This window comes from Papio anubis, chromosome 3 (assembly GCF_008728515.1).
Source record: "Papio anubis isolate 15944 chromosome 3, Panubis1.0, whole genome shotgun sequence".
NCBI lineage: Eukaryota > Metazoa > Chordata > Mammalia > Primates > Cercopithecidae > Papio > Papio anubis.
The window spans coordinates 132,861,457-132,887,665 of record NC_044978.1 but is presented as its reverse complement, the minus strand read 5'-3'; the positions used below and the strand labels follow the sequence as shown (position 1 = coordinate 132,887,665).

General features: G+C 37.4%; 1 protein-coding gene across 10 annotated transcripts in view; it reads left to right on the top strand.

The window, feature by feature from the left end:
- The window catches only part of FAM13A (family with sequence similarity 13 member A), a 388,692-nt gene that overhangs the window by 227,523 nt on the left and 134,960 nt on the right, over positions 1 to 26,209 (top strand). For 8 of the 10 annotated variants that reach the window (XM_021939093.2, XM_021939091.2, XM_021939090.2 and 5 more), the window contains one exon: positions 25,036 to 25,134. The exons of the other annotated variants lie outside the window; for them this stretch is intronic. In XM_021939093.2, the coding sequence (XP_021794785.2) occupies positions 25,036 to 25,134 (99 nt within the window). The remainder of the gene's footprint in view (positions 1 to 25,035; positions 25,135 to 26,209) is intronic. 10 annotated transcript variants of the gene reach the window in all.

The window sequence follows — 26,209 nt, the reverse complement described above, 5'->3', positions numbered from 1 at the left end:
GCTGAGTAGTATTCCATGGGTAATATGTATACCATACTTTCTTTTTTTTTTTTTTTTTTTGAGACAGAGTTTCACTCTTGTGGCCCAGGCTGGAGTGCAATGGCACGATCTCAGCTCACAGCAACCTCTACCTCCTGGGTTCAAGTGATTCTCGTGCTTCAGCCTCCCAAATAGCTGGGATTACAGGCATGCATCACCACGCCCAGCTAATTTTTGTTTTATTAGTAGAGATGGGGTTTCACCACGTTGGCCAGGCTCGTCTCAAACTCTTGACCTCAAGTGATCCACCCACCTCAGCCTCCGAAAGTGCTGGGATTACAGGCGTGAGCCACTGTGCCAGGCCTATATACCATAATTTCTTTCTTTCTTTTTTTTTAAGATGGAGTCTCACTCTTGTCCTCCAGGCTGGAGTGCAGTGGCGCAATCTCGGCTCACTGCAACCTCCGCCTCCTGGGTTTAAGCGATTTTCCTGCCTCAGCCTCCCAGGTAACTGGGACTACAGCCACGCGCCACCACACCCGGCTAATTTTGTAATTCTAGTAGAGATAGGGTTTCACCATGTTGGCCAGGCTAATCTCAAACTCCTGACCTCAGGTGATCCGCCCGCCTCGCCTCCCAAAGTGCTGGGATTACAGGTGTGAGTCACCATGCCCGGCCACCATAATTTCTTTATCCACTCATTGATTGATAGGCATTTGGGCTGGCTCCATATTTTTGCAATTGCAAATTGTGCTGCTATAAACATGCGTATGCACTTATTTTTGTTTAATGACTTATTTTCCTCTAGGTAGATACCCAGTAGTGGGATTGCTAGATCAAACGGTAGATCTACTTTTAGTGCTTTAAGGAATCTCCATGCTGTTTTCCGTAGTAGTTGAACTAGTGTTCATTCCCACCAGCAGTGTAAAAGTGTTCTATTTTCACCACACCCATGCCAATGTCTATTTTCTTTTTTTTTTTTTTTTTTGCTTATGGCCATTCTTGCAGGAGTAAGGTGGTATCACATTGTGGTTTTGATTTGCATTTCTCTGGTCATTAGTGATGTCGAGCATGTTATCATATGTTTATTGGCCATTTGTATATCATCACTTGAGAATTGTCTATCCATGCCTTTAGCCCACTTTTTGATGGGATTGTGTGATGTTTTTTCTTGCTAATTTGTTTAGATCCTTGTATATTCTGGATATTAGTCCTTTGTCAGATGTATAGATTGCAAAGATTTTTTCCCACTCTGTGGGTTGTCTGTTTACTCTGTTGATTGTTTCTTTTGCTGTGCAGAAGCTTTTTAGTATAATTAGGTCCCATCTATTTATCTTTGTTATTGTTGCATATGCTTTTGGGTTCTTGGTCATGAAGTCTTTGCCTAAGCCAATGTCTGGAAGGGGTTTTCCAATGTTATCTTCTAGAATTTTTATGGGTTCAGGTCTTAGATTTAAGTCTTTGATCTATCGTGAGTTGATTTTTGTAAACGTTGAGAGATGAGGATCTGGTTTCATTCTTCTACATGTGGCTTGCCAATTATCCCAGCACTATTTGTTGAATAGGTTGTCCTTTCTCCACTTTATGTTTTAGTTTGCTTCATTGAAGATACATTGACTATATTTGGCATTATTTCTGGGTTCTCTATCCTGTTTCATTGGTCTATGTGCCTATTTTTATACCACTACCATGCTGTTTTGGTGACTATGGCCTTATAGTATAGTTTGAGGTTGGGTAATGTGATGCCTCTAGATTTGTTCTTTTTGCTTAGTTTTGAATTGGCCATGCAGGCTCTTTTTTCGTTCCATATAAATTTTCAGATTTTTTTTCTAGTTCTGTTAGGAACAATTGGTGGTATTTTGATGGGAATTGCATTGAATTTGTAGATTACTTTTGGCAGTATGGTCATTTTCACAATACTGATTCTACCTATCCAAGAGAAGAGGATGTGTTTCCATTTGTTTGTGCCATCTGTGATTTCTTTCAGCAGTGTTTTGTAGTTTTCCTTATAGAGGTCTTTCACCTCCTTGGTTAGGTATATTACTAAGTATTTTTTTTTTTTTACAACTATTCTAAAAAGGGGTTGATTTCTTGAATTTATTCTCAGTTTGGTTGCTGTTGGTGTATAGCACAGCTACTGATTTGTGTGCATTAATTTTGTTTCCTGAAACTTTGCTGAATTCATTTATCAGTTCTAGGAGCTTTTTGGAGGACTCTTTAAGGTTCTTAGATATACAATCAGATCATCAGCAAATGGCGACAGTTTGATTCCTCTTCAGCAGTTTGGATCCACTTTCTTTCTTTTGTCTAATTGCTCTGGCTAGGACTTCCAGTACTATGTTGAATAGAAGTGGTGAGAGTGGACATCCTTGTCTTGTTTCAGTTCTTGGGGAGAATGCTTTCAACTTTTCCTCATTCGGTATAATGTTGGCTGTGGGTTTGTCATAGATTGTTTTATTACGTTAAGGTATGCCTCTTCTATGCCAGCTTTTGTATTTCTGTGGTATCAGTTGTAATACCTCTCATTTCATTTCTATTGAATTTAATTCTATTGAATTAATAAAGCGATGATGGATTTTGTCAAATGCTTTCTGTGCGTCTATTGAGCTGATCATGTGATTTCTGTTTTTAATTCTGTTTATGTGGTATATCACATTTATTGACGTGTGTATATTAAGCCATCCCTGCAACCCTGGTGTGAAACCTACTTGATCATGGTGGATTGTCTGTTTGATATGCTGTTGGATTTGGTTAGCTTGAGGATTTTTGCATCTATGTTCATCAGGGATATTGGTCTGTAGTGTTCTTTTTTTTTTTTTGTTATGTCCTTTCCTGGTGTTGGTACAAGGGTGATAGGCTTCATAAAATGATGCTGGGAGGATTCCTTCCTTCTCTATCGTGTGGAATAGTGTCAGTAGGATTGGCACCAATTCTTCTTTGAATGTCTGACAGAATTCAGCTGTAAATCCATCTTTTCCTGTACTTTTTTTTTTTTTTTTGGCAATTTTTTATCACCATTTCAATCTTGCTGCTTGTTATTTGTCTGTGCAGAGTTTCTATTTCTTCCTAGTATAATCTAGGAGTGTCGTCTATTTCCAGGAATTTATCCATCTCCTCTTGGTTTTCTAGTTTATACATGTAAACGTGTTTATGGTAGCCTTCAATGAGCTTTTGTATTTCTGTGGTATCAGTTGTAATACCTCTCATTTCATTTCTATTGGATTTATTTGGATCTTCTCTCTTCTTTTCGTGATTAGTCTCACTAATGGTCTATCAATTTTATTTATTTTTTCAAAGAACCAGGTTTTTGTTTCATTTATCTTTTGTATTTGTGTTTGTTTGTTTGTTTCAATTTCATTTAGTTCTGCTCTGATCTTCATTATTTCTTTTCTTCTGCTGGGTTTGAGTTTAGTTTGTTCTTGTTTCTCCAGTTCCTTGAGGTGTGACCTTAGATTGTCTCTTTGTGCTCTTTTAGACTTTTTGATGTAGGCATTTAAGGCTATGAAGTTTCCCCTTAGCAACACCTTTCCTGTATTACACAGGTTTTGATAGGTTGTGTCACTATTATCATTGAGTTCAATGAATTTTTAAATTTTCATCTTGATTTCATTGTTGACCCAATGATCATTCAGGAGCAGATTATTAAATTTCCATGTATTTGCATGGTTTTGAGGGTTCTTTTGGAGTTGATTTCCAATTTTATTCCACTGTGGTTTGAGAGCATACTTGATATAGTTCAATCTTCTTAAATTTACTGATACTTGTTTTGTGTTATCATGTGGTCTATCTTGGAGAATGTTTCATGTGCTGATAAATAGAATGTATGTTCTGTAGTTGTTTAGTAGAATGTTCTGTAATTATCTTTTAAGTCTTATTTGTTTTAAAGTATAGTGTAAATTTAAATCCAGTGTTTCTTTGTTAATTTTCTGTCTTGATGACCTGTCTAGTCCTGTCAGTGGAATATTGAAGTCTCAGACTATTATTGTATTGCTGTCTATCTTATTTCTTAGGTGTAGTAGTAATTTTATAAATTTGGGTGCTCAGTGGTAGATACATTTATATTTAGGATTGTGATATTTTCCTGTTGAATAAGTCCCTTAATCATTATATAATGTCCCTCTTTGTCTTTTTTAGCTGCTGTTGCTTTAAAGTTTGTTTTGTCTGATATAAGAATAGCTACTCCTGCTTGTTTTTGTTGTCCATTTGCATAAAATATCTTTTTCCAACCTTTTACATTAAGTTTATGTGAGTCCTTATTTGTTAGGTGAGTCTCTTGAAGATAGCAGATGGTTGGTGAATTCTTATCCATTCTGCCATTTTGTGTATTTTTAAGTTGAGCATTTAGGCCATTTACATTCAACATTAGTATTGAGATGTGAGGTACTGTTCTATTCATCATGCTATTTGTTGCCTGAAGACCTTGTTGTTGTTGTTGTTGTTTCCATTGTGTTTTTGTTTTGTAGGTGGTATGAGATTTATGCTTTAAGGAGGTTCGATGTTGGTGTATTTTCAAGATGTAGAGCTCCTTTTAGCCTTTCTTATAGTGCTGGCTTGGTAGTGGTGAATTACCTCAGCATTGTCTGAAAAAGACTATCTTTTTCTGAAAAAGACAATACAGCATTGTCTGAAAAAGACTGTATCTTTCCTTCCTTTATGAAGCTTAGTTTCACTGGATACAAAATTCTTGGCTGCTGATTACTTAGTTTAAGCAGTCTAAAGATAAGCCCCAGTCCCTTCTAGCTTGTAGGGATTCTGCTGAGAAATCTTCTGTTAATCTGATAGGTTTTCCTTTATAAGTTACCTGATGCTTTTGCCTCACAGCTCTTAATTTTCTTTACTTCATCTTGACTTTAGATTACCTTATGACTATGTGCCTAGGTGATGATCTTTTTGCGATAAATTTCCCAGATGTTCTTTGAGCTTCTTGTATTTGGATATCTAGATCTCTAGCAAGGCTAGGGAAGTTTTCCTCGGTTATTCCCTCAAATATGTTTTCCCAAGTTTTAGATTTGTCATCTTCCTTGGGAACAACAGTTATGGTTAGGTTTGGTCATTTAACATAATCCCAAAATTCTTGGAGGCTTTGTTTATTTTTTAAAAATTATTTTTTCTTTGTCTCTGTGGATTGAGTTAATTTGAAAGCCTTTACTTCGAGCTCTTAAATTCCTTCTTCTACTTGCCTGATTCTATCACTGAGACGTTCCAGTATATTTTACATTTCTCTAAGTGTGTCCTTCATTTCCAGAAGTTGTGATTGTTTTTTATTTATGCTATCTATTTCACTGAAGATTTTTCCCTTCATATGTTATATCATTTTTTTTATTTCATTAAGTTAGACTTCACCTTTCTCTAGTGCCTCCTTGATTAACTTATTAATCAACCTTCAGAATTCTTTTTCTGGCAATTCAGAGATTTATTCTTGGTTTGAATCCATTCCCAGTGAGCTAGTGTGATCTCTTGGAGGTGTTAAAGAACCTTGTGTTGTTATATTACCAGAATTGTGTTTTTGTTTCCTTCTGTTTGGGTAGACTATGTCAGAAGGAAGATCTGGAGCTCAAGGTCAGCTGTTTATATTCTTTTTTCCCATGAGGTGTTCCCTTGATGTGGTGCTCTCCGCCATCCCCTAAGGATGTGGCTTTCTGAGAGCTGAACTTCTGTGATTGTTATTCCTTTTCTGGATCTAGCCACCCAGTGGAGCTTCCAGGCTCCAGGCTGGTACTGGGAGGTGTCTGCACAGAGTCCTGTGATGTGAACTGTCTTTAGGTCTCTCAGCCGTGGATACCAGCACGTGCTTCAGTGAAGGTAGCAGGGGAGTGAAGTGAGCCCTGTGAGAGTCCTTAGTTGTAGTTTTGTTTATTGGGCTAGTTTTAGTTGGTTGGCTTCCAGCCAGAAGGTGGCACTTTCAAGACAGCATTACCTGTGGCAGTATAGGGAGGATTAGGAAGTGGGCAGGGCCATAGAGCTCCCAAGAAATTATGTCCATTGTCTTCAGCTACCAGAAGTGGTAGAGAAAGACCATTAGGTGGGGGCAGGGTGAGGCTCAGACTCTCCATGGGAGGGACTTGCTGTGGCTGCTGTTGGGGATGGGGGCATGGTTCTCAGGCCAATGGAGTTCTGTTCCCAGGGGAATTATGGCTGCCTCTGCTGCCTCATTCAGGTCCCCAAGGGAGTGGGGAAAAGCCAGCAGTTACAGGCCTCATTCACCTCCCACGCAGCCCAAAAGGCCAGTCTCACTCCCACTCTGCCCCCTCAACAGCACAGAGTTTATTTCCAGGCAGCTGGTAAGCAGGGCTGAGAATATGCCCCAGGCTGCCAGCCTCCCGGCTGAGAAAGCAAGCAGGGCTTTCATGGTTTGCGCCTCCCCACCTGCCATGGCTTCTGTTTTGTGTCTGCACTCCTGATTCCAATGCCCTCTTCCCCGGGTTTTGTCCAGGAAACTCTGCGTTTGCATTTGATGGAAATTGTTGTAAAGTTCAGCTAGAAGGTTCCTTCTCCCTGTGGTTTTTTCCCAGTTCCTCTGGCAGTCCTGCCCAAGGACCCCTATGAGACAAAGTGGGAAATGGCTTCCTTGTGGACCAAGAGTGCCCACAGGGCTCTTCCCACTGCTTCCTCTACTCTTGTATTTTACTTGGCTCTCTAAATTTGTCTCAGCTCCAAGTAAGGTCAGACCTTCTCCTGTCATCTGGACCTTCAGGTTTCCCAGTGAGGGTGCGTGTTCAAACTGGATGGTCCCCCTTTCACACTTTCACACTTTGGGCACTCAGAGTTTTTCAGCTGTCTCCTGGAGCCTTCAGCAGCAATCCACTTCCTTCAAAGGGTCTGTGGATTCTCCTGGCTTTCCTGCTATGTTCCTGTGGTAGTTCTTGGAGCAAAAGTTCACAATGTGAGTCTCCACATGCTGCTCTCTCCTTCCAAGTGGGAGCTTCACTTGGATTTTATATTTTCAGTATTCTAATTTATTAGAGAGGAATAATAATATATAATAATAATATAGGTAGGTGTGACTTAAGTATTTACTATATGCTAAACACTGAAAAATACTTCTCATATTACTTCATTAAATGCTCACAACACTGTAGAATAAAAATTCAGTCTGAATAGTCTTGGTTATAGTTCAGTAACAAACAATCCCATTATCTTAATGGCTTAAGACAACATTTTTTTTTTCTTGCTCATGCTGCCTGCACAATTTAGATTAACAGGGAGTCTCTGCTCTTGCTGTTCACTCAGGCACCTGGCCTGACAGAGCAGCCCCTCACAAATGTAACCAGTTATTGTACCCAAGGAAAAGGAAAGAGTTCTATAGGACCTTGCATTAGCAATGAAATGCTCTGGTGGTCCAGAAGTAACTCCATTCCTTCTGCTCAGAACTCACTGGCCAGAGCTAATCACATGCCGCACCTCCACCCCCAGCCACAATGAGACAGTGAGTACAACCCTAGGATGTGCCTAGAAGGAAGGATGATTTTACCAATATTTGGTGAACAGCAGTAACATTCTACCATATTTTCCTTCTTTTTTTTTAAAGGTAAGGAAACAGGCTTAGAGAGGCTAGTTAACTTTCCCAGGATAGTACGTATAATACATAACAGATATATTTGATCCTAAAGCGTGAACTCTTTACCCTCGTATTACCTCCCACTTCTCTAGTCTTATATGCTATAGCATGTTATACTACCTGCTTTGCAGAGTTTTTGTGAGGATCAAATATACTAATAATAGATCTAAATAATTGGGTGTACTGCCTGGGAATTCATAAGCATCTAGGGATTAATGAAAGGGTCTTTTTTGTTCTTACCTCTTAACCTGTGTCTCAGAGCCTTTCTTAAGTGCTAAAGCTCTATGTTGCTTTTATAGTGGCTGTATTAATTGTTCTCCATCATGACAGCAGCTATTTTCAGCTACCAATATTAGATATGTTTTGTATATAAAGGTGTCTGATTGCACTCAACTTCTTATTGCCAACATTTACTCTAAAGACCGTTTTATATATCAACCATGCTGTTTAGAATACAGTTTCCTATCAGGCCAGCCTACCAAACTCACAAAGTAATTAACTAAATAGACTCTAATAGGATATCCTAGGAATCTAACACCTTACCTACAATGTGGATATTGCTATGGAAAATTACTTGTTAAGTTTCATACTATCAGGCTTCATAAGTTTGTACTTTTTGCTCATTGTGATAACAGATGTTTATTCAGTCCCCCACACTATTAGGTGCAGATGTCAAGTCTACTGGGGACTCTTGTACCCAGAATTTATGGGCCTTAAATAACCTATAAATGCTAGAGAAGATTAAGGCAATCACTAAATATTGCGTTAATTCTCACAATCCTAAATTATTAGCTGTACCTAGTGACTATATTGAAGACCAATATTGAGAATGTTCAAGTTTACTTTTATGCCAAGTGTTAATGGAATGAATTTCAAATAAGAAAACAAAGTTCTATATGTAGAATATAATTTTTTGACTCCTTTAAATTGATTTATTAAAATAACTGTATTTTCTAATTTAAGACATATGATAAGCAGAAAATAAACAGACTCATTAATCCATGTCTATAAGAGAAAAAATGCATTACTAGTATAGTGCTCTCTCAATGACTTTAATTCCTATTTCTGAATTTAATAAATTACTGCTTTGATAAACAATCCTTTTGTAGAAATAGAATCTCAAAAAGTACCAAATTTCTTTAACTATAATATTTTACTCCACAGGAGGGACTGTGCCAGAAAATGTTTACGAAGAGAAATAATTTGTTCATTTCACTAAATAAACTCAGAATGAGCACCACCATTGATCCCACTGCGAGGGGCCTTGTTAAGGGCTATGTATAGTATAAGAGGTGGGAAGAAGAAGACTCAGGGAGAAAGTGGTAGACTGAGGACTTTGAATAGGAGATTGGTATTTATAAATTTAAATCTTATTAGAAAACAATGGGGAGCTACTAAAGATATTTTAGTTAACTTTTCTTCATTATAGATATCAAATAACATTGCAAAAAAGCAAAAACCAAAAATGGACAGTAGAGGAAAGCAGCAAAGAGCCAACTTCCCTTTCTCTCCCTCTATTAATATAATTATTCTTAGCATTTTGATGTATGATATTTTGCCTCTTTTCCTACATGTATGTGAATATATTTAAGAAAGATAAATTCAAATTTTGCAAGCATTTATTTTCTGTTTTTTCCCCTTAACATATTATTATAAGGAGTTTCTATGTTAGTTCAGCCCTCATAATAACAATGATGATCATTCCCAGAATGCTTTATTTCAGATGTTTTTAGTGTTATAATGTTATTTAATATGATAAATACTGTTTGGTCAAACAATTTTAGCATAAGATTTATTTCTTAGAATTATTTCCTCAGGTTAGATTGCTAGAAGCAGATTCACTAGTTCAAAGGTTATAAACATATTTGTGGTGTTTAAACCTAATATTAAATTAAAATTTTACTAAAGAATTATGAAAATGTACTCCACCACCAAAAAATATGGCAGTGTCAGTTGCATATATCAGACTCAATATTAGGTATCATAATTAAACCTTGTCTATGAGCAAAAGAACCAAAAAGAAGAACCTGTTCTGAATTTATAACTTTATCGATAATGAAATTCCATGTATTTCCTATTTTGTGAAATATTTTCTAATTCAACATACTTTTCCCATTTAGTTCTCAATCATAATCTCAGTGGTTTTGCTTAAGTAGCTGTGTGAATTATATTTTTAAAATATTGGCAGTGAATGTTTGTTAATAAAGAAGTGACATGACCAGAGAGTAGGTGTACGTTAAGAAGACAAATCTGACTATGGTCCTATTGAATGGATTTTAGAACAGAATGACCAATACGAAAAATTCTGTTTTACATTTTTTTTGTTATTATGTTGGTCTGATATTGGGCAGAGTTGCTTTTTATTCCCCTATTTCACAGATACTAGAGTGTTGACAGTATACTTTTCACAAACTATCTTCTTCTCCAGTTAAAATTTTAGTCATTGCTGTTCATTTTTTAACAACAGAAATGTTTAGTGACTTTAAGGAAAAAGGAAGCACAGAGAAATAATGTGCTTTAGATCAAAGGCTCAGGGTGGTAACAAGTTGAATTTAAATTGCCAAAGTCTCAATTTAGAGTTAATCTTGGGTTTTGAAGGCTGACATATTTAGAGAGAATGTAAATTACATAAGTTATGCATATTTTATGATTGGTTCTATTTCATCTGGGCACATATCGATTTTGCCTGCATGTTTCGAATAATTCAGCTTGATAGCCCTTTTGTCGTTTCATGGAGTCATGTCTGTTTTGATGATCTCTTTGTCATACCAGGCATTTAGCCTGAATTATTTTTTTCAGAATACGTAATTTTCTATCACATGCCAGGTATTGAACTAGAAGCCAAGAATTCAGATATTGAAGTTGATACATGGAATCTTCAGACCAGCAAGCAATGTAAACTAATATTCAAATGTTTAGTTAGTAATTGTGTAAATTGCCTTAGAAGGAAAATAAAGTGCCCTGAGAGTATGTAACAAGGGTGCCTGATTTAAGCTAATACATCAGGGAAGGCCTCTTGAAGGAAGCTACCTTTCTTTTGAGACCAAAGCACAAGGGAGTAGTGAAGAATGGTGAGATGCACATTTCGGATATTGTCGCAGCATGCGATAAGGCCCTGGGACTAGATAACTCAAGGGAAGCCACTGTAGGAGGCTGAAGCCCAGCGAGAGAAGCAGAAGTACCTGCCTCCACATAGGCTGAAGAAGGGCTGCCAAGAATTTGAGAACATTTCCAAAACGAAATGAGGAACCATTGACAAATTTTAAACAAGGACAACTGTAATTAAATTTCTGCTTAAAAATATAAATCTGGCTTCTGTATGGTGAATATAATCAGAAGAAGGCAAAAGTAGAAGTGAGAAAACCAATTAGGAAGCAATTAGAGTTGTCCAGGCAATGATATATGAAAGGCTGGAATGGACGAAGATGGAGGAGATGAAGATGAAGTAGATAAAGATGATTCTCAGGTTCCTGGTATGTGTAACTAGCTGGTTGGAGACCATAGAGTCTAATGGTTTGAGTCCTACCCCTGCTGTGTGCTCCATAACTTCTTTGTGCTTTAGTTTTACCATCTTCCACATGAAGATGCTGATTGAAGATCATGATTGAGTATACATTTGGAACTCAGAAGAGGTGTCTGGACAAAGATAAAAATTAAGAATTATTGGTGTGTGGATGGAATTTGGTGCATAAATGAGGGAGCATGATCATCTCTGTAGTATAATCAGCAAACTAAGGAGGAAGGTGATTACTGCTGTACCTGAGTTGACGTCATAGAGAGATTATATATGTACTGACTAGCCAATATAGAGCTTAAGTGTTGTAAAAGAGTACAAAGGGAGGGAGGCATGTGAGACGATGTGCACGTTTATAGACATGCATAAATCTTGGTTTACAGGGTGCGGTGTGTCTAGGTAAATGGCAGGCAATGAACCTGCGGAAATAGTCTGGGGCCATTTGTGCAAGACCAAAGAGTACAGGTTATAGACTATCGGAGGTGAAAAGCCACTGAACAGTTTTAATCAGGAGATAAGATCAGATCACCCCTGGCAAGAGAGAGAGAGTGGATTGAAAAGGAGACTAGTCAGGAATCTATAATCCAAATGAGAGGTGGGAAAGGTCCAAACTAAAGTGACAGGTAGGGAAGGAGAGTAAACAGATAAAAGCTGGGACTTGATAAGTGGCAAGGAAACATAGAGGGATGACTTCCAGATCCAAGTGGGTGGATGGTTCGTGCCTTCATCAAGGTGAGAACTAAAGAAAAAGGCACTTATTCGATGACTGGGAAGACAATAAGTTTTTGGGGGCATGGAGTTTGTGAGATTTTAAGATGATGTTGGGGCCTCCACTCATAAAGTGCTAAGACCAGCATAAAAAAGTTTTGTTTGGGTATTCATTGTAGACTTTGACAAGGCAGATAAAGCACAGCAGCATATTTACTGATTAGAAATTAGCAAAGATGAAAGATTGCCTGCAGATCATCTTTTTTTTTTTCCAAGATCAGAAAACAGAGGCAAGTTTAGTATTGATATTTTAACATCCTCGGCAAAATCAATCTTACCTTCTCGGTTTGGAAACTTTAGAAGTGAGTTTCAGTACAATAAAATGTAATTATTTTCCTTGAAATTCCAAAAAGCATTTATAGTTTTTAATAACATTTCCACTGCGTGTTGCCCTTTGAGCCGCCACTTTTCTTTTCAATTAACTGTTGTGGTTAGTTTTCTTTCCCCCTACATACGCATATCCTAAAGTTGGTATCTATCATTTCCCTAAATGTTTTTATATTTCTATCACATGTGCACATATCCCTGAAATTATATATAAATTTGTTAAAGTATCATACTGTACATATCCTTCTCCAACTTGCTTCATTCCCCCCCTTTTAAGATAGATCTGTTGAAACATGCAAGATATAGTACAGTAGTCGTCATTATTTGCGGATTCTATATTGTGAATTTGCCTACTCTCTCAAATGTACTGGTCACCCCAAAGTCAATACTTACACTCCTTTTGCAGTCATTTGTGAACATGCCAGGAGGCAAAAAATTCGAGTAATGAGAACTGCATATTCTCAGCCGAGGTCAAATAAGGTGATGACCTGCCTTCTTGACAGCTGTCATCCTGTAAACAGGTGTCCTTTTCGTGTTCTATTTAGTCATGATTTTTACATGTTGTGCTTTCTGTTCATAATTTCCCTCTTTAAAATGGTTCCCAAGTATATGCTGAAGGGCTGTCTAATGTTTCTAAAGCACAAGAAGGCTGTGATATGACTTCCGGAGGATAAGTGGAGGTCAGGTGTTTAAGATAAGCTTTGTTCGGGCATGAGTTACAGCACTGTTAGTTGTGAGTTTGGTATTAATAAACCAACAAGTATATTAAATAAGGTGTATTTAAACACAGAAAGATACACAAAACAACATTATGTCTTGATAATTTGAGAAAAACGTGACCAGAGGCTCACGGGAACCTGTATTTCCTCCAGGGGCAATGATTCAGTATTTACTAATTCAGTGTTCATGGCAACTTTATAGAACATCATTACCACACATAGTGAGAATCTACTGTATATTTACCTAACTGCTTTATGATATTCTCTTCCATGACTATGACACATGTATTTACCCTTTGTCCATATTTAGATTGTGTTCAATTTTTAATTATAAAAAAGTTTTAAAAATTATATTAACATTTCATCAGGTTATGTAGGTAGGAGTGAAATATTAAGGTCTCTACACATTTTCAGTAAGAGTAAATGTCACCATATTTCCCTCTAAAACATTCTATTTAGTGGTATTTTCACTAATAAAGTATAGAGGTTCCAACTGCTCTACCAACTATCAAGCATAGGGCATTATCAACCTTAAATATTTACCTACATGATAGATGTGGATTGGTATTTCCTTGATTGGGATATAAAATGTTCCTGATTTCCATTGGAACTGAGGATTTTTTTTTTTTTTGTATTCTGGACTATTTTGAAAAGTTAATTATGTAAATACAGTTGGGTCAGATTTAATAATTTAAAATAAATAGAAAATTTTATGTGCAAGGTTGGCTTTTTGATAATTGTGTGTAAATACCCATAAAAATAGAAACAAAAGGGCTGGGCACGGTTGCTCACGCCTGTAATCCCAGAACTTTGGGAAGCCAAGGCAGGCTGAACTTGAGGTCAGGAGTTCTAGACCAGCCTGGCCAACATGGCAAAACCCCGTCTCTACTAAAAATACAAAAACTAGCTGGGTGTGGTGGCGGGTGCCTGTAATCCTGGCTACTCAGGAGGCTGAGGCAGGAGAACACTTGAATCTGGGAGGCAGAGGTTTCAGTGAGCCAAGATCGTGCCATTATACTCCAGCCAGGGAGACAAGAGCAAGACTGCATCTCAAAAAATATGTATATATACAAAAATTAGCGGGATGTGGTGGGTCGTGCCTATAATCCCAGCTCCTTGGGAGGCTGAGGCATGAAAATTGCTTGAACCCAGGAGGCAGAGGTTGCAGTGGCTGTGCCACTGCACTCCAGCATGGGCAACAGAGTAAGACTCCATCTCAAAAAAAAGAGAGACAAAGGAAAAAGTTGAAAGAAATGAATGATGTTAGAATTTGGGTGAGCACAAAGTGGCCCACAGGCCAAATCCAGCCTAGCATCTGTTTTTGTCAGTAGTTTTGTAGGAACACAGCCATGCCCATTTGTTTATATATTGTCTGTGGCTGCTTTCATGCTGCCCACAGCAGAGCTGAGTAGTTGCAAAAGAGACCATGTAATCCATGAACCCTAAATATTTACTATCTGGCCCTTTACAAAAAAAGTTTGCCAGCTCCTAATGTAGGAGCATAATTGCCATAGATTGATGCAAACATCTGAGTTTTTATCATCACTATTCAATATCATGATTTGCTATTACCATTACTCGACACTAAAACTCAGAGCTTACATGGTTGAAATTATTTTCTGTTCGTTTGGGCCTATTTTATAATTATATTGTCATTTTAAAACTTACATGTTAACTATAAGGTATAAACTACTATCTGCAAGAAGATGAATTTATTTTACTTCAAAATTATATTTTGCTTTTTTAAATAATTGTACCTGACAGTACTATGCTTAAAATTCCTTTGATTAAGAAATCACACTGGTTCTTTCTTTATGTTTCCATCTAATGAGTCACTTTTAGAGTGAATCATTTCTCAATATGGCTTGTCCTGAGATACAGGCTAAGGCAAAAATAATAACAGATAATGTAAATAGGAAAAATAAATTTTCAAAAAATTACTACAGTTTTTATCAGTGTTTCTTCTGCTTTTATTTTGTTTTTGACTCGTATTTGCTTAATCCATGTAAATATGTCCCAAGGAATCCAATTATATTTTTTCGCAGATACTTTCTTTTTCCTCTTGGAGTGGCTGTAGGTGAAAATTTTTCCTGATATTTATCACAAGTTGTTGATTACTCCTTTGAAATACCCTGTGATGCTCTGTAGTCACTTAACAGCTAGATATATTTGGGAGAATATACTATGCATAGGTTTTATGCCTAGAGACTTAGTAGTTACCACCTTTCCATTTGACTACTTACACTATAAATGACAGAGAAAGGAACATTTTGTTTGTTTGTTTTTAAAAAAAGCTCTATTAAAAATAGCACATGCTCATAAAGCAGAGCACAAAAACGTAGGTAACTCCTTGTTAAAAGATCACAAATGGCTGGGTATGGTGGCTCATGCCTGTAATCCCAGCACTTTGGGAGACTGAGGCAGGCAGATCATGAGGTCAAGAGATGGAGACCATCCTGGCCAACATGGTGAAACCCTGTCTCTGCTAAAATACAAAAAATTAGCCGGGTGTGGTGGTGCGTGCCTGTAGTCCCAGCTACTTAGGAGGCTGAGGCAGGAGTATAGCTTGAATCTGGGACGTGGAGGTTGCAGTGAGCCGAGATTGCACCACTGCACTCCAGCCTGGTGACAGAGCAAGACTCCATCTAATAAATAAATGAATAAATAAATAAGATCACAAACACAATGAAATTCTAGCAATCATCTTGATTTAATAACTCTGAAAGAAAGGTTTTATTTAAAGAAGGGTTGAAGAAATTTATTTGAAGTTCCACCAACATCCACATCTACCTATCAAACAGTAATCTTGTAAATGACTCTTTGGAACCTTTCCTGGCATCCTTCTCCCTGACTGGAAAGGATCACTTCTATTGTGTCCCACATCAATATAGCATTCCTTTGACTACTTCTCTTTTTACCTTTCAGTAGAGTATAAACTCTTTCAGAATAAGGTTGTAAGGTGTTCACCTTTTCTTATCTAGATTCTAATATATTGCGTGACAGTTTGTTGAATGAATGAATGATTTATTCTTCCTCTCAAATTCTATTATCGCAATATATTCCAAGTTTTATGTTTACTTCTTGATCTTAAAGACAACCCTGTTTAATTATCTTCTTCAGATTTACAGTTTGGATTCTGAGAACATCATGAAAGTTTGAATTTGAACTTGTTTGTTTTCTGCTTCATGTGAAATCCTTTAAGTGGAAACTTACCCTGATGGCTCCATCCAGGCCTTTATTTATTTGTCTTGTTATCAGGAAGCTCACATTCCTTTATCCCATTAAAAGAAAGAAAAATAAACAGAACTCTTTTTCTTTCTACATCCTCCCAACACTTCTGACACCAAATGTGTGAGTTTTGCATACCAAGCAATTCTCCAATTATCTGCAGACATGAACTGGGTGTCTGACAATTTAACTCAGTTTTGGCACTTACTGCCTGGCATTAGCATAGACCCCACAAGTCAAATGCCACAAGACTGTCCCCAATTTCAGATGTAAGTCCCAGGTTGTGACTTGTTCTCCTGACAAACTGGCTATAAATCAGGGGTTCCATGGCCCCAACTTCAGGTTCGATAATTTGCTAGAACAGTTCACAGAACTTAGAAAAGCACCCTAGCTATACTTACCAGTTTATTATGAAGGATGCAACTCAGGAACAGCCAAATGAAGGAGATGCTTAGGACACAGTATGGGGGAGGGTACAGAGCTTCAGTGCCCTTTCTGGGCACATCACCCTCGCAGCACCTCCATGTGTTCACCAACCTGGAAGCTCTCCAAACTCCATTGTTTAGACTTTTAATGGAAGTTCCATTAGGTGGGCACAATTAATTAAAGCATTGGCCATTGGTGATTGAATTCAGTCTCCAGCCCCTTTACCCTCTCTAGAGGCTGAAAGTTCCCACCCTCTAATCACATGGTTAGTTCCTCTGGCAGCCAGTCCTCACCCTGAAGCTCTCTAGCGGCTTTCAGCCTCAAATCATCTCATTAATATGCAAAAAGACACTCATCGATGGATAGTCCAAGGGTTTTAGAAGATCTTAGAAACCAGGGACTAAGACCAAATATATATATATATATATATATATATATATATATATATATATATATACACACATATATATATATATATATGTATATATATATATAACATACACACATATATATATATATATATATGTGTGTATATATAATATTATTATATATATATATATATATATATTTGACATGCCTATCTTTTCTTTGGCTAAATGAAGGAAGAGAAAATAAAAAGGAAAGAAAAACATAGTTTTTTTTCCCTCCATGATGTCCCAGTCAGAAGTCTCTCTTAATGACTATATTACTTACGTAGAATGATAAAGACTGCTAACTAGCCTAGCAACTCATGGATCTACCCAAACTTCCTTATAAATTTTATTATTGTTTATTTATTTTTACCCGTAAAAAAGTGGTTCATAATATGTGTACACTAACTGGGGGCATCGGGACAGAAGAAGGAGGGATATGAGCACTGAGAAGGCAACTAATAATTGTCCATTGCATAAGATCTCTTTAGTGAACATCAAAGTTAGAAGATGAAAGGTATGTATGTAATCTAGGGCCTTATATTTTATCAACAAAGATTAGTGTTTGGGGGAATTTCAGTCCAAAAACTGACCCTAGTTTTTCTCCACGTCATGGACATAATAACTGTTATAAAATGCTTTGTTGCCTACTGAATAGCGAATAAAGGTCAAACCCTTTAGCTTGGTATACATTGCCTTTAACAGTCTGAGTCCAGCCCAACCTTCTAGTCCCAACTCTTGCCACCATCTCTTTATTTCCTTCCATGCCCACTCATTTCAGATTTCTTATTTTATGCCTTTGCTCCCTCTGTTTTCATTATCTGGAAGCCTCCGCTCGTCACCTCTATCTGCCTACGGCAGAATTAGTTGTGTGCCTTATGTATATTCTCAAATAATATTGTATATATACATTATATAAAAATACATTATACAGTCATTACTTAACACCTATAAGTTTTTCCTAACATTTAACCATAGCTCATATGTATATATTCATGCAATTACATGATTAATCTTGGTCTTTATTAGACTACAAGCAGAAATCAAGTCTAATTTAGTCTTTCTTGTATCCTTAGTACCTCACAGGTAGTAAGTGCTCCATAAATATCTCTTGCTATTGAATGTTTTGAAAAATATAAGAGACAGTGTGAAATAGTAGTTAAGATTGCTGTTTCTGTTATCAGATTTCCACAAGTCAAATCCTAGATTCATCACTTACTATCTGTGTGACTTTGGGCAGGCTCCTTAAATTTTCTATATCTCTATTCTACCATCTTTTAATGGAAATAATAGTACCTATTTCATAGGATTTTTAAAATGGAAAATGAGAATAGATAGATAGATAATGTTTAAATATTATGCCTACCATATAGTAAGCACTCAGTTAGCTATTATTGCAGTTATGCTTATTACTAGATGTAGGAGTCCATGTACCTGTTTTCTTGCTAGACTATCTACTTCTTTAAGACTACAGCCAGCATCATTAACGATGTCAGGGCCTAGTCCAAGGCTCAGCATGTCATAGTCATTTGGTAAATGCTTATCAAATTGTTGTTGGATTTGAAGAATACTATTTAAGAATAAACCACTAGGATAGTTTGATAATGACTTGCCTTCCCAAGTTCCACAGTCTTCTACTATTTTTATTATGAAAATTAATAACTCTTACTTCTGTCATTTATTATGTGCCCAGTCTATTCCAGGCACTGATGATACATGGATTATTTCGTTTAACTTTTTTTTTTTTTTTTTTTTTGAGACAGAGTTTTGCTCTGTTGCCCAGGCTGGAGTGCAGTGGCATGATCTTGGCTCACTGCAACCTCTGCCTCCTGGATTCAAGAGATTTTCCTGCCTCAGCCTCCCGAGTAGCTGGGATTACAGGCATGCAGGAGCAGACATGGCTAATTTTTGTATTTTTAGTAGAGATGAGGCTTTGCCATGTTGACCCGGCTGGTCACAAACTCCTGATCTCAGGTGATTCGCCCGCCTCAGACTCCCAAAGATGTCATTTAATTTTTGTAATAACTTGTGAGGTATAGGTTTTTCATTATACAGATGAGGCAGCTGAGCTTCAGAGAAGTTAAGGGACTTATTCCACATCATGCAGTTGGCAACAGAGAAAAAGAGAGTTTAAAGCCAGTTTCTTCCCTGTAAATGAATATGTTGTAAAATAAAGTGTTCACCTATATTTATGACAACAGAAATGGCTTTAGTTCATTGAGAATACACATTTTATAAAATAACTGGTAATGCCTCATGGCCTTGCTACAATGAGCAGCACACTAATGGAGGAAACCTCACTGACTCCTGGCCTTACAATCTCCAGCTGGCTTTGTGGACAGGGTTCATTAGTCTCAGAGTCTGGCAAAAGGACTGCAAAACATTCCATCAGCTTCCCTTGTTTACAGCAGGGCCTACATTAAAAGAAAGCTTGGATTATGAATAAATGGCATTTGTTTTATCCCTTTAATCATTTTCTGGCAGTCATGCTCACAGTACACATTCACAAATACACACAGATACAAATGTGCTGTCCTGTTCCCCAAAACAGCACCTTCAGAAGAACCTTTCAATACAGCATCCCTTCACTATTATTGAGGGAACGTGGGAGGTATTTCTTCCCCACCACCCAAATGTACATTCACTTGTGGATATATCATAGAAATGCAAACAGATCACCGGATAATTGTGGTACTTACTATTCACAGTCATAGATGAAAGAATGATTTCTAGAAGTTTTCCAGAAGAAGCAGCTCAATTACTGCTGAACGGTGTAAGTCTTAGAGCACAGAATCCTGAGTATTCTCATCCTTTCCTGAGGCGTTAATGCTCATTCTTGGAAGAAACCTGGGCTGCTTAATTCTTCCCCATAATATTTATACTAGAAGAGTGAGATAATATTTTAAGAACACATGAATCAGGTTATCAAAAGCTGTTTTCATGTTTGATTAGTGCTTTGATGAATGTATTTAATGAGTACTCAGAAAAACGGAATGCAATTATTTTTTGAACATATTATTTTTGCTCCACTTAAATATAAAGCAACCTGTAAGGAAAACCTAGCTATAGTTTTATAATATATAATTTATAAGTACATTGTGTCAGCTGTTTGTTTGAGGCAGCAAGCGGGGAAAGAAGCAACAAAGGAATTACTGAATTTGTTTTTATAAGGAAAATATTATTTTGAATATTCATTAATCACCTGTTCTGAAGGTGATTGAAGGTGATTGAAGACTTACAGGCAGGAGATACAAAAATGAAAAAGACACACTTGGAAATCACTCACTCTAATAAGAACAACATTGCAGCACCAGAATAAAGAAGCTAATAGTGTCTGCAACCTTAAAATCCCAGCTCCCTCTAAAAACAACACTATACCACTCCTTGCCTATCTTAGTAGCTGAATGTAGCTGGTGAAACCCACACAACTAAGCTGAGGCCCTGGCCTCTCTTGTAAGCAATTCCTTCATACATTCTCCTTGGCCATGATGCCTCCGGCATCACTTCCTTCACCCCTTCACACTCAGAGGATGACCTCACTTGCTGCTTCACTGAGAACATCAAGAGGCAGCATCCACCTGCTCCCACCCTCATATCCCTCCACCACCTGCCTCTGGGCCCACAGCATTCTTCCTTCTTCCTTCCCATCTCCTGGACGGGCTGCGAGTCCTGACTAAGATCGGCTCCTCCCCTGTGTTCATGATCCCATCCCCTCTCACCCACTCAAGAACTCTCTCCCCCGATTGTTCCTCCTTCCTCCTCCCTCTCCTGGGTCACCAGTTTGACGTCTGTCTACTGAATCATTCCCATTTGCATAGGAATATGCTATAGTGTTTTCCATCTTATTTGAAAAGAAAACCCTCTTTTGACTCTTCAGCCCTCTTTGGCAATCGCCTCTTTCCTTTGCTATTCTTCACAGCAGAACTGCTTGAAAGAATTATATAAGCTCTCCTTCTAAAATGGAGAAAGAAAAAAAAAAGAATTATTTAAGCTCTCTGCTTTCACTTCCTCCTTTTTTGCCTGGAACCCACTCTAATCAATCCCTACTACAAAATGAAACAGCACATTGCCAAATTCAGCGGTCAGTTCTCAGATTTCATTATTCGCCTTGTCAGCGGCATTTGACACACTTGATCTTCCCTTCCTGTTTGTTGTAAGAGCTTTATTGAGATATAATTTATATACTGTAAAACTCACCCTTTTAAGGTTACAATTCAGTGGTTTTTCATATATTTACAAAGTTGTGCAACCATGAACAATATCTAATTCCAGAACATTTCATTACTCCCAAAAGAAACCCCATACCCATCTGCAGTTACTTTCCCTCCTCCATCCCCTGCCAGCCACTAATCTATTTTTTGTCTCCCTAGATTTGTGTGTTCTAGACATTTCCTGCCAGTGGAATTATACGATATGTGTCCTTTTGTTTCTGCCTTCTTTCACTTGGCATAATGTTTTCAGGGTTCGTCTGTGCTCTATCATGTATCAGTACTTCACTCCTTTTTTGACTGATCATATTCCATCCTACAGATATACCACATTTTGCTTATCCATGCATCAGTTGATGGACATTTGAGTTATTTCTACTTTTTGGCTACCATGAATAACGCAGCTGTGAACATTAATATACAAAATGAAGTGTTTTGCTGCAAAATTTTATGTAACAGAATGAAAATTTGTTAAAGTCTTCCACCTTAATTCCTACAATGCTCAGTTTAAACGATTACTTTTTGCCTGAATTTTTTCCTGATAAAAGAGTTAAAGTCAGAGAATTGAACAAATAATTTGTAAAATAGCAGATATAACTGTGTCAGAATTAATAAGAAACCTCACCCTACTACCATGTACAGATTTACCTGAGCAGTTTCTAAAAGGTGAGATTTCCTTGAGCCCACGTCTCAGGACAGATGGCTCTACCATGGGGCCATATAGTTAGAGCCAGTGTAGTTTCTTGACTCATGGTCATGCATTAATCATTCTTTTTTTTTTTTTTTTTTGGAGACAGAGTCTCGCTGTGTCGCCCAGGCTGGAGTGCAGTGGCCGGATCTCAGCTCACTGCAAGCTCCGCCTCCCGGGTTCACGCCATTCTCCTGCCTCAGCCTCCGAGTAGCTGGGATTACAGGCGCCCGCCACCTCGCCCTGCTAGTTTTTTGTATTTTTTAGTAGAGACGGGGTTTCACCGGGTTAGCCAGGATGGTCTCGATCTCCTGACCTTGTGATCCACCCGTCTCGGCCTCCCAAAGTGCTGGGATTACAGGCTTGAGCCACCACGCCCGGCCGCATTAATCATTCTTTTACTCTATAAATTCAGATTATTGTGATCTCTATACCATAAATATTTTTAACTGACAGATTTTGAAATTGAATATAAATGAAAGTTCTAAATAAAAGCAATGTTTACACAATAGAATTAATATGTTTTATAGTATCAGCTGATTGTTAACATTTCAATGTTTCTAGGAAGAAAGTAGATGCTATTACTTAGTTTCTTATTCATTATACAAACATTTAGTGGTCACCTACTGTTTGCTAAGTGCTATTCTATGAGGCAGGGCTATAGCAGTTAACAAAACCCACAAACATTTCTGCTGGAATGGCACTTTCCAGTTTGCAGAAGAGAGAGGAGCTGAGAAGGGCAGAGTTGAGGAAAACAAAGAACTAAGGAGTGTTACTTACTTGGGCCACACTGTGAACCTGTAATTGATTTGATCTCTTATATTTCAAGATAAGCTTCATTTTTGGTTTTTGGTTTTTGTTTTTGAGACAGAGTCTTGCTGTGTTGCCCAGGCTGGAGTGCAGTGGTATGATCTTCACTCACTGCAACCTCGGCCTCCCAGGTTCAAGTGATTCTCCTGCCTCAGCCTCCTGAGTAGCTGGCATTGCAGGCATGCACCACCACGCCTGGCTAATTTTTCAATTTTTAGTACAGACAGGGTTTTACCATGTTGGCCAGGCTGGTCTCGAACTCCTGGCCTCAAGTGATCCGCCCACCTTGGCCTCCCTAAGTGCTGGGATTGCAGGGGTGAGCCACCACGCTAGGCCTCAACATAAACTTTTTGAGAAGTATAAAATTTCTTTTTTCTCCTATATGAGTGATTTTTCTAACAAAGTTAAATTGAATTATGCTGAAATACAGACTTGCTCTAAAACTTGGATCAAGATGACATTTTAATTAGTTTTAACTGTTTATCATTGTCCCATTTTTACTATTATAAAAAAAGATAAGCATGTGTAAGAAACTACTCCCCTCCTAAAAATATATATTCCCTAAAGCATGTTAATAATTTTCTCAGAAAAAAAAAACTGGAGCGTTAGTTAGCTAGTACTGTGGCACAGAAGGGATTCATTAAATTATCTATGAGGAGAGTAGCAGCAGTTTAGTAAACAAATCTCTTTTTTGGAAAGCTAAATGAAACATTTTTTTAAGCAAAAACAAAGGCCTTTTTATGACTTAGAGTTTTTTGTGGTCTTTAAATTAAAACTGTATATCTTTTTTTTTTTTTTTTGCAAATTCAGAACTAAGCATCTCTTTTCTGGTACTTTGTTATTTCACATTTCTTCTTATGAAGATTATGAGTTTAACAAACATTAAAGAGAGGCAAGAAGCTTTGCCATCTTCCATACAAGTGACAGGTGGAGGAGAGAAGAGGCCAAAGATAATGGGGAGGACTGGCTAACTTTCTTTAGAAAGTCTAAGTGTTAAAAATTAGTGCTACTCCTTTTGTCCTTCTATCTCAATCTTTCATAGTCATTTGAGCCTTGAACATAATTTTCTGTCCTTTCCTAATCACTTCTCAAAGAACCTGATGAAGAATATAGAGTCCATGAAAAGAATAGAGTTAGAGTTTGGGTTTTTTGGTTTTTTTGTTTGTTTGTTTTGGAGGTGGGGGATGTTGAGACAAGGTCTCACTCTGTCACACAGACAGGAGTGCAGTGGCATGGTCACAGCTCACTGCAGCCTCAACCTCCTGGGCTCAAGCCATTCTCCCACCTCAGCCTCCCAAGTAGTTGGGACTATCGGTAGACACCACAAGGCCTGGCTATTTAAAAAAAAAAAAAAAAAAAATATATATATATATATATATATATTGTAGAGACAGGATCTCACTATGTTGCTGAGACTGGTCTCCACCTCCTGGTCTTAAGCAATCCCCCCATCTCGGCGTCCCAAAGTGCTAGGATTACAGGTGTGAGCCACCATACCCAGTCCACACTTAGAGTTTTTTTTACTTTCAAAATGCAAGCACAGCAACTGAACAGTGCTTAGGGTGACTCCTTAGACTAAAATATCAGTTTGTTATGCTTAAGCTTTTAAAAATTACTTACTTACAATACTGCCTCATAATAGCTTACTAAATTATTATTTTTAATTTTCCTCCCGTTGACTCACAAGCACATTACTTTTCTGGGAAGAAACTTTTAAGTGGAGAAACCTTCTACTCCTCCACAAAGGAAAAGAAGCTGTCTAGTAAACAAAATCCCTCCTGCTTCATATCCACTTAGCATGACAGATAATTCGTACTGTACACTCTCCCACAGAACAGAGCGCCTATGTTCACAGCTTACTATTGTATCATCACAGTTATATGAGGGCAATGTATCAAAATTAAGATTGAGGTATGATATTTTAATGTCTTTTTTATTTTCAGTCACATTAATTTATCAGGGTAATTTAGTGCCTGGTATCACATAATTTTTTTTTTTGATGATGGGTTCTTTATACAATTTTTAAAGATTAGACCATCTTAAAATATTTTTAGTGTTGACTGTGACGATTTGTTTTTTGACTTTCAAAACAAATTATTGTGTATTTTAAGTATGATGACCCTAGTTTTATTGGAGGTATATATCTACCCCCCCTTTCCATTTTTATTTGCTAAACTAGCTTATACTATATCCCATAAAAAGTACTTTACTATCTTATTTGAAACTTTGTAAGTATTTTAATGGCTGAGTAATCCTTTATCATGTGGATATGCCGTAATTTACATATGATAGTAATTTGGTTATTTAGAATGCTTACATTTTCATTCTATTGTAAATAAAATATGATGAACATATCTTCCATCTAGTTTTGTCCTCAAATTCAATTTTTTTTTTCTTAAGGCTATGTTTCTAGAATGCTTCAACAGGTGCCAGAGAAATAAATTGAAAGAAAAGAAAATTTTAACTTCTAATACCCAAAAAGAAAATGGTTGCATTATGGTAGGTAATATGACTTTCATTTAAAATGCCATTTATTCTTGCAATTCCAACATTTAACATATAACCAAGTATATAGACTAGTGGTTAAGCACAGGTACTAAGGCCTATCTGGGTTCTGATGGTAACTCTGCCACTTACTCACTGGAACAAATGAAATTTTTTTGTGCCTCAGCTTCCTCATCTTTCAAATGATAATAATAACAGCTCTTGACTCCTTGGGTGGTTGTGAGAATTAAATGGGTTGGTTTATGTAAATTTCTTGGAACCATGCCTGGCATAGAATAAGTGCTCAGTAAATAATAATTATAACAGCAGCAGCACCAGGATTTAAGAGAATGTTTTCTAATTTTACTGTCTCAAAGAACATTCCTTTGTTTTTATTCCCATGGCATGTTAAATACTAAAGTACCTTAAAAATGCCACAATTAGAGCTACTGCACACCTGCAGATACATGCATGGAATGTACTCTTTTTGAGATTCCTGGAATTGTTTGTATTTTAGTTGTACACATAAATCACACAGCATATACCGAGATCTTTATCTCAAATAGCCAAGGGCAGAATTCTTTTGAGCAAAGTGTTCATCATAGGTGGTTTGGGGGGTTTTACAGTTTTTACCTTCACATACAAAAGTTACTAAATGATCAAATAAATGAAGAAATGACTAAAAGAAAGAAGCAAAGTGTGGTGTGAACTAGTGGATGTCAGTTATAACTGCAGTGGAAAGAGAAAGCTGGTCTCCCCAGTCTGTATCCCCAACCCTTGGCCATTTTCCTGCTTCAGCCACATGTTATGAGAGAGGCTGCAGGTACGTCTCTCCAGCACATTCACTCCATTTATTACAGTAAGGCTGTTGGCTCGATTTGGAGTCCCTGACCAGCAGGGCTTGCCTGAGCCTCATGGAGCCAGTAGCAACTCTTGCTGAGATAAGGTGGGTCTAAATGGCCTCCTGGGCCCACTTCTTGTCTGTCTTCCCCTCGATTAGAATATGTTTCATGAAAGCATGGAGTTTGCTTTTATGTTAGTCAGGGTTCACTAGAGGGACAAAACTAACAGGATAGATGTTTATATGAAA